The sequence below is a fragment of the Schistocerca nitens genome, chromosome 1, assembly GCF_023898315.1.
Source record: "Schistocerca nitens isolate TAMUIC-IGC-003100 chromosome 1, iqSchNite1.1, whole genome shotgun sequence".
Lineage (NCBI taxonomy): Eukaryota > Metazoa > Arthropoda > Insecta > Orthoptera > Acrididae > Schistocerca > Schistocerca nitens.
The window spans coordinates 824892889-824909064 of record NC_064614.1 but is presented as its reverse complement, the minus strand read 5'-3'; the positions used below and the strand labels follow the sequence as shown (position 1 = coordinate 824909064).

At 37.5% G+C, this 16176-nt stretch overlaps 1 protein-coding gene across 2 annotated transcripts in view; it reads left to right on the top strand.

The window, feature by feature from the left end:
• The window catches only part of LOC126262705 (serine/threonine-protein kinase par-1-like), a 413823-nt gene that overhangs the window by 271497 nt on the left and 126150 nt on the right, over positions 1 to 16176 (top strand). For both annotated transcript variants that reach the window (XM_049959489.1, XM_049959496.1), the window contains exons 10-14: positions 203 to 429; positions 5862 to 6018; positions 12278 to 13894; positions 14060 to 14351; positions 14606 to 14737. In XM_049959489.1, coding sequence (XP_049815446.1) covers positions 203 to 429; positions 5862 to 6018; positions 12278 to 13894; positions 14060 to 14351; positions 14606 to 14737 — 2425 coding nt within the window. The remainder of the gene's footprint in view (positions 1 to 202; positions 430 to 5861; positions 6019 to 12277; positions 13895 to 14059; positions 14352 to 14605; positions 14738 to 16176) is intronic.

The window sequence follows — 16176 nt, the reverse complement described above, 5'->3', positions numbered from 1 at the left end:
GATACATCTTGTACCTGTAAAAGTTTAGTTTAAGGGAACAGTATACATGAAAGTGAGAATACTGAGATTTGCAACAACAGGAGTTAAAAATCACCAACAGTAACAATACATTTGTTTGCAGTGAGTGCTTGTAACATATTACATATATACTTCTTATCCTGTTTACAGTATTTCCCTATACTCATTATTACTAATTGTGCAGCTGCATCACCTTTAATTCGAGAAATGCTGACTGTAACACCTGGTCGGAGAGCTGACATTGAGAAGATATGTTCCCATTGGTGGGTGAATGAGGGATATGGAGAGTCTTGTTTAGAAATAGCAGAAGAACTGGCGAACCAAACACCTGTTCGTCTGGATCTCTTGCTGTCACTAGCACCACCTGCACCAAATGTTGGCAGTGACAAGTTGTTAGTGGGAGCTGAACAGGTAACACTTTACTTTATAGCATACTGAGAAATAGATTTATTTGTAAATTTTGCTTCATGTTTTGAAAACAATATGTTTATTGTATTGTGTTCATTATTTCTACATATGTGGTTATGTGTTGTAACCAAGCAGGCAATGGCATAGGCCACAAAAGGTAATGTACTGCAATTTTAGGAAACAATATAACTTAGGTTTATTACAGTGGTACTTAATTTCTGAAATTTTAATGGACTTTAGAGTAATAGGGGAGTTGAGCAATGTAGTTTCATTTGTTTTACTTTTGATTACCCATCATTGCCCATTTACTTATTTGTCTCAGTCTTAGATAGGAATAAAATCTTTCCATGTTGTAAAAGCAAACTTAGTTTGTTTCCATGTTTTTAAAGGGGTGCTGGATGCATCTTACCCCTGATGTTTTTCCAGGTAGTAAGTGATGTGTTTCTGAGTTTGATTAAAATTGCCCCATGCACTCCACAGTTTTGCTTAGCATGTTGGCCCTGTTCCCAACCCTAACACACCTCTGTGTGTGAAATGCCATTGAAACTGTCACCAATGAATGTAACAATACCAAAAAATTTCTTTTATTTGAGCAAAAGGACAGTAGTCCAAATAACAACAAAAACTGAGACTTCCAACTGAGATCTGTTTTGTACAGTTATACACAAAACAGAATATATTTTAAACTTGTGTCACCTCTTTCTTTTACGTGTAAAAGAAGATCATTAAAGCACAAGTGAGATAATTTTTGTTAAGCTGGGTACATATTTAATTCAACAAATCTGTTGAAAGAGTATTCCTAATTGCATTTAATTTGTTATTACTATATGTGCATCCATCACAAGAAGATGTAAGCTGTTCATGTTGTAAAACATCTAAGGAATCATGATGACAAAATATATGATAGTGCGTTAACAGGTGGATGATATTCCCTATTACCATACAGTAGTATTTACAAACTTGATGAAGAATTTTATCATTCCCCTTATGGGCACTCAGGAACAGATCTATGCACTGAATGTATATAAGGTGCATATCATCTGACCTGTATATACTGTAAGTATTGTTTTATGCAAATTACTTAGTAAGTAACAAAGTATAATTGGTTAATTAATAACAGATGCTTAGTTTTCCCAACATATCACTACATTCATAACATGGAAAAAAGATGAGAGCATGTCATCCACTACAGGTATTTTATTAAGATTCTGGTAATGACAGCATAATCTGGTTTTAAATGCATAAAATTTTGAGTTTCAATAGAACTTCGTGTAGGGTACAGGTACAGGTAAATCTGTGGCATTTGGACATGAATATCTTAAAGGCGAAGTTATGTTTTACTGGCACTTAATGACAGAATGAGTCTGTGAAGCTCTGTTGTTAGTAACTTGCATAAATTATTTTTTCTTTTCTTCTTATTTAGTTCTCAGTACAGCTTTACTGCTATATCCCACATGATGAAAGTCATGCTTGCCAACATAATTTCAGTGGACGGCATATTGAAAACATTGCTACAAGAAATTTTGCTTTGACATTTTGACACAACCCCTCATGGCACCATTGCAGTTTGAGCCGTCATGCCACTTTTTGTGGTGTCATTTTAACTGCATGTGGGTATCTGGCTTAATGTCAGTTATTTTCAATCCTCCCTCCCCCCCAGTCGCACTCCCGGAGGAGAAATGTCGTCAGAACTGTAACCAGATAATGTAGCAACATTGTAATCTGTGAATTAAACAATAATATAGGCTGTTTTCAATTATTTTTTCATGTCTCTTCCCCTTTGTCCCCGTCCCCACTTCTAGCAAGCAGGGCTAGGGATGTCTTAGCCCCACAGTCCAGGGTATTTCAAAATGAATGACCTGTTTAACAGTAACACATTACTAAATATCCACAAAACCCAGAGTAGTTTGCTATATTATCAAAATGCTCTGTGTAATTACCACCAGCCACACAGAGAATATCTAGACAATATTAAGAAGGAAGATTGAGTTTCAACATCCCGTCGATGCTGAGGTCATTAGAGACGGATTGTGTCAAGTATGGGGAAGGAAATTGGCTGTGCCTTTTTGAAGGAACTGTCCTGACATTTGCCTGAGGTGTTTAGGGGAATCACGGAAAACCTAAATTTGGGTGGCTGGATGCAGGTCTGAGTCGTCGACCTTCCGAATGTGAGTCTAGTGTGTTAACCACTGTGCCACCTCGTTTGGTATCCAGACATTGGCTAAATTCTTTGTGTAAGATTTCTTTGTTGACAGGAATAACTGTTGCTGTTATTCTGTTTCATAGCTCATTTATGTCACAAATCAAAGAGGTAGGAACGAAAACACATTCCTCTTTGTGTCCTCACAAGAAATAGCCACACGGGTTCATGTCTGGAGATATTGGAGGCCAAGAAAGCAGGGCTGTGTCTCAGGATCCGATATACCCTATGTAGGGGTTGAGGCAGTGTGCCATTGAGAAATTGCTGTATTTTGTTGTACCATTGTCGTTGGGTTCCATTCTGTTGGAATATGGAATGGTTATAGACCACCAGAAGTTATGCAGAAAGCTACATCTGCAGCATTTAAAGTTGTCCTTTACAGAATGGGCTGTATGCCTTCTCATAATAAATGGCACAAAACACATTCAGTTTAAACCTCATTCATGCTCCGTCTTTCCTGAGGGTTCTTGAGTCTCCATATGCAGACTATACTGCTGTACCACTAATGTGAAATGTTGCTTCATCAGAGAAAATCCCACATTGAAAATCTCATTCTTCCTTGTCCTCTAACAGAGTTCGTTTTTTGTGAGCCATAAACATAGTAAGATGTGCAGTTTCAGTGTGTGTGTGTGGGGGGGGGGTTCCCCACAAGGATGCTCCATATGTCCATCCCATAGTAAAGTATTTTGGTACCTTGCAGGACAAAGCGTGAGTTCCTGTGATGTGACCCTACGTACAGCTTCAAGAATTTTTTCCCTGTAACTAGCGACAGAGAAAAATAGTTTTATTTTACAGCCAGTTCCAGTGGTATTTTTTGCCAATTTTGGAAACCACCATGATTTCCACTTTGTTTCCTTCCTTCAGCCAATCACAACACATGACTTTGATGTCATGCAAACAAGTCTCTTGTGGTAACACTGGACGCTGAGAATGTTTATTCAATATCTGTTTTACTGTTTTGTGAATGAAGTTTGTGGTTACAATATATTTCGTACTCTGGGGATTAGGTTAGGTTTGGAAGGTACCAGATGTCATCTTGATTTATGTGTTTACAAAAAAGAAGTGCTTTTTCTGATGTTCTTCATATTAATATTATGAAAATATCTAGTTTAATTTGATGCACCACCTTAAAAATCAGCCAGAAATGTGCTGTTTTTTTGCACAATAAGATGTGCAAATTTTTTGGAAGATTCACATCAGCGACCAATACTATTACTGGACCTTAGTTCATTTGGCATCACATCTAGAGCCCTAAATTCCTTGTGTGAGCTAACAACTATTATTTTAAGATTATGCATAATCCTCGGAGTTAAGAAAAAAAATCAAAATCCAGTTTCAGCATTAGTAACTATTAGTTACCAGTACCAGTAAACTGCTACCCTCAGATTTATGTCTTAACATGAGTGTGGTAAAATGCCAAATTTCACATTTAATTAAAGCTGCCAGTTTTGAGCTATGTTACTGAAAAGATGATTTAATTTTACTTTTTGCTTTATCATTAATAAGAAATTTTATGTCCCTACCCATAACATATATTGTGTGGACTAAACCTCGTGGCACACTTCAAGAAAAATACAGTGCCACAGTTGTGCTCACACGTTTCATAAACATAAAAAAGGGACCCATTTAATGTATGTAGTCATATTATCATTGGACTGTTTTTGTCTTGTTGCATTAAACTGTTCTTTGATTACTTTTGTAGGTATTATATCCAATTAATACAGTATATAGATACCAAAACAATGTTAATAACCAGATGCACAATGTTAATACAGGGGGTAATCACTTTTAAACTGTTGCACTGCTGTCATTTGTGTGGAGTGGTGGTATTTGACTGATGACTTTGTTACAGAGGAATTTTGGACAGTTTGAAATGTATTTCAGTCAGTGATGAAGAGGGGGGTGGGCCAGATTTTTCCAGTACAAAACTGAGTACAGACACTGTATAATGATAAAATCCAAGTTAATGGGTTTGTCCGTACATTTGTCTAACTTAACAGACTAGCAGTGCGAACAGGGACAAAGTCATCTTGGAAAATGGTGCCATTGGCAGGGAGTAAGTTGAACATGGTGCACTTCAAAGCATGAAATAACCACAGAATGTGTCCCTGGAGAGTAACAGTTACAGTAATATTAATATAGATTCAATAAGTTTAAACTTATATTTGTACTGTCACTGTGACACATCCATTGAATGGTAGGATGGAGACAGTATAAAGCAAGATGTTTTGAGTGTTGCATGCCTACTGGTTAATTTTTTAAAAGGATATAAATTTTCTGGTTGTGAATCATGTGATTATCAATTTTGATGTGTCAACCTGTAACAATGAACATACAATCAATGCTGTAACATTAATCTTCCACAGACACATTGTTATACATTTTATTTCAAACTAGTCACATTTAAATTTGTTTTCTGCCTTATATATAAACTTTCTCTAAACTGACTTTCAGTTCAAATAAAGAAAGTTAACAGAGTAGAGTTTCATTTTTCGTAATTATGTTCACTCAGTATGTAATTTGGACAAAATTTATTTTTGGTGATGCTTACGTGGCTCACGTAGCCTCTGTTAAATCTCTGAATTGTTTGAAAGCAGGACAGTTAGTAGCTTTTCACCAGATGAAATAGATATACTTTTAGACACACCATTTTTCATGTTTTTTTTTATTTCATACAAAGGCATTGTTTATATTTTTGAAAGTAAAACAATTAGAACCACCTAAGATCATTACTTCCAATGGGCTGCCAACCTTGACATTTACTCTGAACAGTGTTGGTGATAAAGAACAGAATCTCTGGTGAGCAGTGAAGCGATGTATTTGTCTTGATGTTCTCAGTCAGCCAACTAACACATGTCAAAGATGTAGATTGTCAAACAAGCAGAATGTTGGTTCCTACTTAGGTCATACAACTAACTTCCATAAGTAGCTTGTACAGCATTTGGTGTTATTAAAAATTGTGCATATGCATTCTGCAGGCAATATACTGGTTCCTAAACCAAAACCTTAACCATGTTTGCCGTACATAAACCACATCTATTGATGAAAACAACATAAAAATGACTTCCATTCAGCATAGGTCCATATTGCATGGTTTGAGAGCACCATTTATGGTACATTAACACACAGTAATTTTTGTGTACTGATAAAGGCAGTTTAGTTAAGAGGAATGAAGGTAACACTCTTACTGTTCATTGACAAACTCATCTTATGAAATGTGTGCCCCTTTTTGTAGGATGGAGGTGCTACTGGTATGGGAAATGATGTCTTAACATCAGTACCAGCCCGCTGTCATTCTGTAGGCAGCCTCATGGAACTTGACCATCGTCCATCAGATGTTATTTTGGAAGATGTTGCAGGCAAGGATACAGCAAAGAGGAAACTTGAAGGAGGTGAGAGACTGTGTTCAGTCTGTCTGTAAAGTAGCTGTAAATAGCAGAGTATAGAGATAGAAAGTACATCAACTCCATGATGAACAGTATTTCCAGAATTAGTCTTTCACTCAGTAGCAGCAGTGTGTGCGGTATACTGAAACTTCCTGGCAATTACAACTCCTATTGGACTGGGACTTATACCTACAACCTCACCTTTTGCGGGCAGTGATCTTAGCAACTGAGTTATCCAGGTGTGACTTATGACCCACCCTCACAACTGCTCTTCTGCATACCATACTGAAGTAACACTGTTGGAAGAAAGGAGGATACTGCAGAGAAATTGCTTAGTGAGAGCCTCGGGGATTCCTGATCAAGCTTTTGCTGAAAACGCATTGTTTGGCAGAATACAGTGTCATGATAGGCACAGAGATGAAAAGTACCAATACCATTGAAGGCTACTTGAGATTTATTGCTTCAGCCATCATTAAATGATTTTCCTGACTTTTGCCATTGTGAGTGGCTGGTAATGTCAAAGGGCACCCTCTGTTGCTGGTGGCAGGGAGGAATCAAGCCCATCATCAGAGATTATGTATACCCAAAGGCTTTTCCCCAGGTTATTATCACTCTAGTTCCCCATTAACTAATCGCAATGGTCATTTTCTGCAGCATTGGAATCCAGGAGTTATTTACTGCGAGGCTATTTTCTTTGTTGTTGAACTATTTTTGTATTTTCATGTTTGTGAATTTCTATGGCTTTCCTGAACAAGTGGAATGGTTGGTGTTCTCCACAGCAAGAACCTCTCTGTTAGTGAAATTTATAATGTAACCGGTCTCATACACTGGGTGCTCCACTATGGCTGATTTCTCCACCTGTCGCAACAACCTCAATCACTATAGCAGGTGGCGGGGGGCAGCAGCATTGAGCAGGAAAAAGCCCTCAGATCTTCGGTATGACAGATACTTATAATCTCTGCTTATGGACTTGAATCCAGTCCACCACCAGTGATGGAGAGCGAGCCTTCACCCACACTGGTGAATCATCAAGAAAATCATTAAACGTCTGCTGAAGATCTTGAGACAGAAGCCAACAGCCGATACAGAGGTGGCCACGAAGGCTCAGCACTTTTGTACTAGCTAGCGATATCTAACAAACTTACTTAAGACAAAAATCCACGAATGGAACAGTCTTTTTGTTATGCCCATCTATGACTCAGCATCCATTGCATGGTGAGTAGCAACTTTCCTTCTCACAATATTGAAACTTACTTAAGAAAAATTTGAAGTTATTTGGAGTTTCACTGGGAATTGTTCTTCGCAAATAAAAAAAAAAGGATGGGAGAGGAAAGTGGCACCAGAAGTACACTCTACTACACAACATGAGTTGGTTTTAGGTCAGATGTTCCTCCATTGGGTGCATACAAAGTACTAAATATGCTATTATTATCTGAGGTGGTTGTTCTTCACAGCACTTCTGTGCTTATCTGGAGTGAAATTTTGAAAATTCTTTGTGATGTATATAATACATCCAATGTGTAACCCCCCTCCCCGAAACACCCTTCTTGATTTCCTTGAGCCAATTAGTGGTGTTCTCCCTGTGCTTCAGATTCATTTTGTCATTCTGTGAGATGACATTGTTTTAGTGTGCCCATAAAAGCACAACACTTCTGTTAAATGTGGCAATATTTTGTTACTTCTTCTATGCTAGGATCTATATTCTTCTCACTCTTCCCTGGGTCAAAATATCTTCCTCATAATTTTGTCTCCCCCTTTACTTATTTTATGTATAGCAGACACTTTCCATTTGGTTGGATTAATTCAATGTTTCTGCATGACTGCTGTGCAATCTTCCTTTAGTGCTACTGCCGATAACTCTGTTGATGTTATCCACTCTCTCATAGCTAGACAAATTTCTGTGTAATGTTGGCTTTCCTGGTATACATTTGATTTTATGTTGGTATTTCTATCCTTTTATATGGTATCCAAAATTATCGCAAGATCAACCTCTTAAAGCATTTCAACATTTATCTTTATTGTAATGCATTTTCAGCCAGTCTACAAACATTCAAAAATCAATTTCATGTTCAGACTTTTCTAAATGTGATTCAATTTCTCACTCTCAATTGCACCAAGATTTCTTGGTGATCGTTAAGTTTGAGATAAAAGATTGCACACAGCATGATCTTCCTCACACTATAATATCTGCTCTCATCAGATTACCTTTTCAGTCTTGTCTCCAGACCTGTTTTGTAGAACCTTGAGTAAGGTCATTTAGTTGACAAGTTGTCCTTTATACTGCATTGTTATGTAATTCTGCAGCTAGTAAGACTCTATTTGGTGTTTTTGTGGTTTTAAATCGTGTTATTCCTCCATATTTCTTTGTATTGGGTAGTGGTGATTGTGCTCTTTATTTGTTTATTTGAGTCTTAAAGCATGAGCCATCTACTATCAGAACTGGTGAAACCATAAAATTTACAAAAATATGTTAAAGTTATAAATTTAAAGTATAGATATCTAACTACCAGGTGAATCAAGAATATCTGCAAAATCGGCCATGTCATTGTGCAACAGAGCACTGAATTCTTACTTGTGCAGCAGAGAGGGCCAAGTCTTGGAGGCAGTGAATTTATCACCGGATGTGTCGCGAAACGAGTAACAATCTCTATGTTGCAACTTTTTTGTCTGGAATCTTGTGTTGTTAGATTGCACTACAATATGTCCATATCAGTAGACAAAATCGTTTCTTACATTGTGTATTCTTTGAAGTCATAATATTTCATTTGGATACTGACTACACCAATCTTTGGCAATAATTTCGGTATTCATGGGCTTCTTACTGTAATTGATGTGAAAGCAATCCTATTTCCTGTGTACCTGTATTTCAGCATTATTGTGTAGTGTAAGGTATATGTTGTCCTGAGTGGTGAACTGAAAATTGACTTTCATACCTTTTGCTACATAATGGAAACATTTGTAGATGAAAACTGCAGATCAGGTGGAAGAATGTTTGGAAATCAGAAGCTGCTGATGTAATGAAGCCTTTTTCTCGGTGGCATTTTCCATTAGAGAAGACAAAAAGAATTATTTTGAAGGAAACAGGGAAGGCACAAAATAGTGGCCATGTAAAAGGCGAGGTACTTTATAATAATAATAATAATAATAATAATACCAAAGTATGTGTATAAGAGGAAAATTACTGGTGCAGTTGACACCTCACATAGTGATCAAAGAAATTACTCTTCCTATATCTAAAACCAAAGACATAGTAAGTCTCATGCAGAAACTGTCTTGCCCACCATGAAAAGCTCTTCAGCCATTGCAGTTTTATGAGCAATGGTATTAACTAGTGAAACTGCTTGCACTGGTAATGAAAGTTTCAACACAGTGTCTGAAGTCTGCGTCAGTAGTTCACATGAAGTGCCTGATATTGCACGTGAAGTGTCTGATATTGTAATATAAATGAGTGCAAATTGAAGTCTTAAAACAACAGTATTACTCAGTATGTATGAACAGTGTCTATCATGATAATGATTCTATTAACAAACTTGATTACATACAGATCACTTTCTTTTTATTGTGTTAAAGATTTAATTGAACTACAAACTTTTAGTGAGTGAAATCCTATTTTGTATTCTCCTCAGTTTTCTGATGTTGTTCTTGATATGTTGTTATCCAGTTTACGTTGAAATACTTTTTTTATTGCTGTGAGGAAAAGTAACTACAGTGCCATTTTATTTTCATTTAAAAGCTTTTTTCAGAAGATTTTGGAATTTAAAAAAAGAGTGCAGTTTTATAAAAGAAAAGTAAAATTGTATGAAATTGAACAAAAATGCCCAAGTCAAAACTTAAATTAACAAAAAAGATTGGTTCTATACAAATAAGATTTCACAAAACGATAGAACTTTAATTCTAAACCATTAATATATAACTACGAAATAAAAATGTTTTTGACCATCATTGTTTTGACTCTAGTGGTTTTTATATCCATATTTAAAAATATGCCTTCAGTGACTTTTCATACTAGAGACTTTGTGTATCATGTAAATGAATTAACTGGTACTGCATTGTCCCATTCTTCTTATTTTATACCATATATATCGGGCTTTGTTTTCCTATGAAACAGTTTTGTGTTTTGCAGTAATTCATTATTTTTTCATTTTTGAAAGGTAGAATTCCCCATGGATTACTGAAAGACATTTCTGCAATGTATTTAATCTGCATTGAGCTCTTGTTAAACCTTGTTTGGTTGTAACATTAAATAGACAGTACTGACAGCTGTAAAAACATGTGCAAAGCTATTCCTTCGTAACAACTAATACAAAGGAAAATCTGCAGTTCAGTTGACTTGCATGGATTAAAACGTACAAGTTAAGAATATATTACTCTAGAAGTGCAAGACATGATGTAAGCAGAGTTAAAAAGGAGCTGATGTTATTGCAACAGATTCATCCTGAGACAGTTTGCCAAAAAGATTGTGGTTTTAACTGTAGTAAATGTTGTTGTTTCAAGGAGTTGAACTGAGAGGACAGTGTTCAATTATATGAAAAGGGATAACATTATTTATGAAGTCCTCAGATACCAACACATTAGTATGTAGGGAGGAGGGGAGAGCAAGGTGGGGGCTGAGGGGGGGGGGGGGACTCTCAATTCAATTCATGTTTATGCAACAAGCAGTAAATGTGTTAAAAGTTAAAATCTAGAAATTTAAATATAAAAATGGATAACAACAGTGTCATTGATATGAGAGGAAAAATTTGGTTGTCAGTGCTTCTGTTTATTATTGCTGTATGGCTGATTTGTTACAGAATAGGCGGCAACCAACTGTTGGCCAATATATGCATCTATTAAATTTCAGGCATGCAGCTGTGCAGTTTCCCACTCTTCTAATGACATTTCAACAGTGTGTAAGGGGTGTTCAAAAAGATACAAGCTGGAGGCATAATTACAGAAACCAGTACCATTATGTTAGAAGTACTGACCCTGGCTGTTGAGACACTTGTCCCACTGTGACACAAGGCAGTGAATGGTTGTCTCATAAAATTCCCAAGGCTGCAATGTTAACTATTTCCGCACGTACAGCTGGACGTTGTCGTCCGTGATGAATCGTTTGCCCCGCAGCGCCTTTTTAAGGGGACGAAAAATGGCGTAATCACAGGGGAGAGGTCTGGACTGTATGGAGGTTGGCCGAGAACCTCTCATTTGAATTACTGCAGAAGTGCCGTGACTGTGTTGGCTGTATAAGGCTTTGCATTGTTGTGGAGCAGAATGAGCCCATGGGTGAGATTGCCTGGTCGTTTTGATTCGATCACTTGGCAAAGGGTGGTCAAGGTTTGCGAGTAATGATGGGCATTCACTGTTGTCCCATGCTGCAGGAAGTGAATCAGAAGGGGTCCGTCTTAGTCAAAGAAGAGCGTCAGCATAGCCTTTCCTGCACTCGAGTGGATGACAACATCCAGCTGTATGTGCAGAACTGGTTAACATCGCAGCCCCAGGAATTTTATGAGACAGCCGTTCACCGCCTCGTGTCACAGTGGGACAAATGTATCAATAGCCAGAGTCAGTACTTGTAACATGTAGGTACTGGTTTCTGAAATTATGCCTCCGGCTCATTTCTTTTTGAACACCCCTTATATCTTCTGGCGACCCCCAGTGTGAGCAACTCTTTTGGCTCACTCCAAGGATGGCCAAAAGATATGTGGTTGAAATATCAATAGAAGAGCTGGAATTAGCATGGCTGCATGCCCATAATTTAATGGGTTATTCATCAAGCTGCAATAATTATTGCCCATACCTTTTGCCCTTAAATTATTTTAACTCTGCGGTGGCTTCAAATTAATATTGGGCTTTCTCATATTTTCATATCTTAAATTTATGTAATTTTAGGTTAGTTTAGAAATAAAATAAATGATTGTTTCAGGTTAGGCTCTGCTGTAGTGCACATAGTATCAATAATAAGATCAGGACATAAGATAATATATCTGCATATCCAATCTCTAAAAGTTGTGCAGTAGGCCCGGTTTGAATAAATGTTTTCATTGGTTAACAATATACCCAGCTGTGAAGACATTTTTACTATATGCCAGGAAACTCTATTCAGTAAAATTTTATTGTAACATTTTCATCATTTAGTCTGCATTTTAAGATTTGTAGAAATTTAATTAGGTGCTTGCTAACATACGTCCATTACTGACTACAGTTTTTATTACATAACCCCCTTTTCTTTACAACACTGGTTGTATTTGATTTTTTATGTTTGACATTTATACTTCTTCAATTGCAGGTATCTCCACAGAAGAAGCAAATCGGGGTGCATCTAAAAGGAAAGAAAGAAGTAGACGCTCAACTCGTGAACGAAGCTCAGAACGACACAGAGGTCGATCAAGTAGTAGGAGTAAGCAGAAATCTGATTCAGTATCTACTGAGGAGCCAATGGAAGTGGACTCTGGAGTTGTGGATGTTGATCGTTCCCTTCAGGGATCTGTTGAAACTATTGTTGGGTCAGTGAAGACAGCCACATCTAGTGTAGACACAATTGCTGGCAGTAGTGTTCAAATGGATGAAGGTCTGGAGACTATGGCCAGTAGTACACCAAAGAACAGGACAGCCACAGATTTGGTTAAAGAGTTGGAAGAAAGTGAACCCCTTTCACCAGAAAATGAATGTTCTGCAAAGCCACAGGACAATGTACAAATGCCTGATGATGAAGGGGAAAGTGCAAAAATTAAAGTGAAGCGGAAAAAGAAAGTAGTGAGTGAGAGTAAAGGTGTAGCTGAGGATTCGGGGCCACAGGTGATGGACCAAGTAAACTTGGAAAGTGTTTCTGTGTTGGACAATACAAAAGTTCCTACCATATGTGATAATGTGAAAAATGACAGCTCTGTTACTTTGGAAGCTGCCTTGCAGAACAGTCTGATAGGTGATCATATAAATGCTGAAGTTAGTGAAACAGCAAGTTCTGTTGGAGAGTTAGATGTGAATGGTGTTAGTATAAATGGTACATCAGCTGCTGTGAGTCCTCCCGTTGATATTCCAAAGAAGATTGGTACCAAAACAAGAAGAAGTAAAGGTGAACTTAGTTTAGGGAAGTTGGGCTCAGGATCAGAGAAATCATCTGGTGCAAACACGCCTGAGGATACAGCCTCACCTCCTTCGAAACCAATGGAACGGAGACGCTCAAAAATATTTGAGACAGCTGAAAAATTTAATATGTTAGCAGGTGCTGAACCAAAATCTCCTACACCTGAAAAAGCAAAGAAAGTGTTCATACCTGGCGTGAAAGTTAGTGATGCAAAAAGAGCATTTGAAAAGAAATCATCATCTGCTGTTTCTGTACCAAGCTTAGCAAAATCTTCATCTTCTAAGAAGACTGAAGATTCAAAAACTGAAATTTCTGACATAGAAAATTATGAATCAACAGTAGAAGAGAATAATGCATTTTTGAACAACAAAGATGCACTTCCAATAACAAAAGCAATGAATGGTGAAGAAGAAATTGTTGCAGTACAAAATGAGACAAATGCTGTTATAAATGAAACAAGCAAGAAACTGTCCGATTTGGAGCTGAATGATCAGCCTGTGCCATGTGTAAACGAATCTCCAGCAGTATTACAAAAAGAAGACTCACTGAAATTCATTCCTCCTTTGAAAACATCCGAGAAGCCCAACAAACAAGAAGAAGCCCGAATAAAAAAGCTGAAAGATGCTGTTGAAATAATCAGCAATGCAATTACTGAAGGACATCGTAAAGAAGCTGGAGCAGATAACACGAAGAAAGGGACAGCCACAAAGCCTCCTGTACCTGTTCCACAGGAGCTTAAAACAAAGACAAAAACAATTAACATTACAACCCCACTTTCTCCGAAGTCTCCTCCCCTGTCTCCTGTAGATCTTCAGACTGGTAAGAAATTAGTGAGAATTCAGGTAGCACCTAATGATTTTAGATTTGCAGTAGTACAAGTTGCTTCCCCAGTAGAAAACAAATTTAATTTTAATAGTGTTAATGAGCTGAAAGGCAATCAGAATGACAATAATGTGACAATTTCAAGTAAACCTGTGATTTCAGAAGTTCCAGAGAGAAGAACAGACAAAGAACCTGATAGTAATGATTATGCTTCTGGGATGAACACTGATGCTGCAAATAGAAAGAAATCCTCTAAAGTAGAAATAACACTGAAGTCAGCAACATTACCAAGGAGGAAAACCTCAAAAGCAGAGATTCGACTGAATTCACCCAGTATTGCACCTGCTGGTTTTCATACTGAGGTATCTCATATGATTGAGCCAGCAGAACTGACTTCTCAGAGATCTGAAGCAGCATTCCCAGTTTCTGTTGCTGCACCTAAACAGCCACCTAGGTTTGTAGATACATTTATGTTACTGTATGAAATAATTTTATTCCTGTAGTATTCTAATTAGTTAGCAGATAAAGAGCACCAAAGTTCATTTTGACTTCAAAAAATAAATGTTGCAGTGGAGTTTTATAATACATTTGCCGAGCGATAACTTGCTGAAGACGTCTGTTGATACTCAAATGCTTATTCTGAGGCTGTTCTTTATTATGGAAAAAGACCATAAGTTGCACCTTATTTCCTTCTTTTTATACATATAGATCAGTTTCTCTGGAGCCTGAAGGAAGAATCAGCAAGCCACGAGAACACATCATTCCTATTCATGTGGAGGAAGGAAATGCAGTGCGGCCACCTGTACCCCCCACACAGCAGCGAGTGTATACTTCTCAGAGGTTGTAATTTTAATTGATTTCTGACATCTGTGTTTTGAGACTCATTCCATTTAAAGCATTAAAGGGTACATTTTTAAGTAATACATAAAGACCTGCCATAGGCCACATGCGGATGAATGTTTGGTGATGCACATACATTCAATTGGATATAAGAATATTGCTCTAGCTTTTAAATTTTCACTCTTGAGAGGTGTGGGAAAGGGGACGCTCAGATGTGGTGACTAGTGGGAGTTTAAGCCAGTTGGTGGAGTGAGGAATGTGCTGGAGGTATAGATGCCACCTGTGCAGTTCAGAAGGTTAGTTGACTTTAGGGAATATCAAATATTGAAGCACTTGTTTAGATAATTGGTGTGGGGCTTATTCTGTAATCAAGTGGTTATGGATAGTTACAGTTAGTCAGTGGCAGTTCATGAGGTATATGGCTACTTAGTTTTCATACTTACATCCTTCCTTTGATTTAATCTGTGAAATAATTGTGACAGGACTGCAATATGATGTGCTGAGTGAATAAATGGGATGGGATTTGTATCTGAATTGTCTGTAAGGGATCTATGGAAGAGGGTAGAAGAACACAAGTGGCATAAGAAAGGACTATCGTATTGTATAGTGCAGGCGGGCAGTTGACTGAATACTTTGAGGAACCTATACTAAAATCTGCTTCACCTGGTCCATCTTGACATCATTACTGCCTGATGATTTCATAAAAACGTCTGTCCTTATCAAGCACAGAGACTACCAACAGTATCTACATTTTAACATCTGTGACCCTTTTCTTGTCATGAAGTCTCTCACGTGTAACTTGATATTTGTGTGTGACATCTACTATAACAAGTTACTTTAGTGCAACTGATTACTTTTTAAAGCCTTTTACAGACTCTGTTATGTGAACAAATATGTCACGCCATGTGTCTTAGTGAGGTGACATAGTGGTTAAGACACTGGACTTGCATTTGGGAGGACCTGGATTTGTATCTCCACATGGCCAGTCAGATTTTAGTTTTGCATGGTTGCTTAAAATAATACCATGATAATTCCTTTAAAAAGAACATGGATGATTTCCTTCCCTGTTCTTCCCCAGTATGAACTTGTGCTTAGGTTCCAGTGATCTTGTGACTGAGGGGGCATCAATCTCCCGTTACCAATGATTTCATCAGCTGCTGCAGTACCCATGTCATTTGGATCTCCCCCCCCCCCCCTCCCCTTTACCTTCCCCAGCACCAACTCCTCTGAACGGCATAGATTGGAACAAACTTTTAGTTGATGCATTTCATTCTATGACTATAGTAAAGAAGAAATTTTCTGCTGAAACAATCACAGATATTTGTATAGTTTTATAATTATGAGAAAGCAGTGCCATACCTGGAAGATAAAGAGGCTTATATCTGCTGGCGGCAATTTCATATTATGAATGAATTTGTAATTACCAGACACTTGGAAGA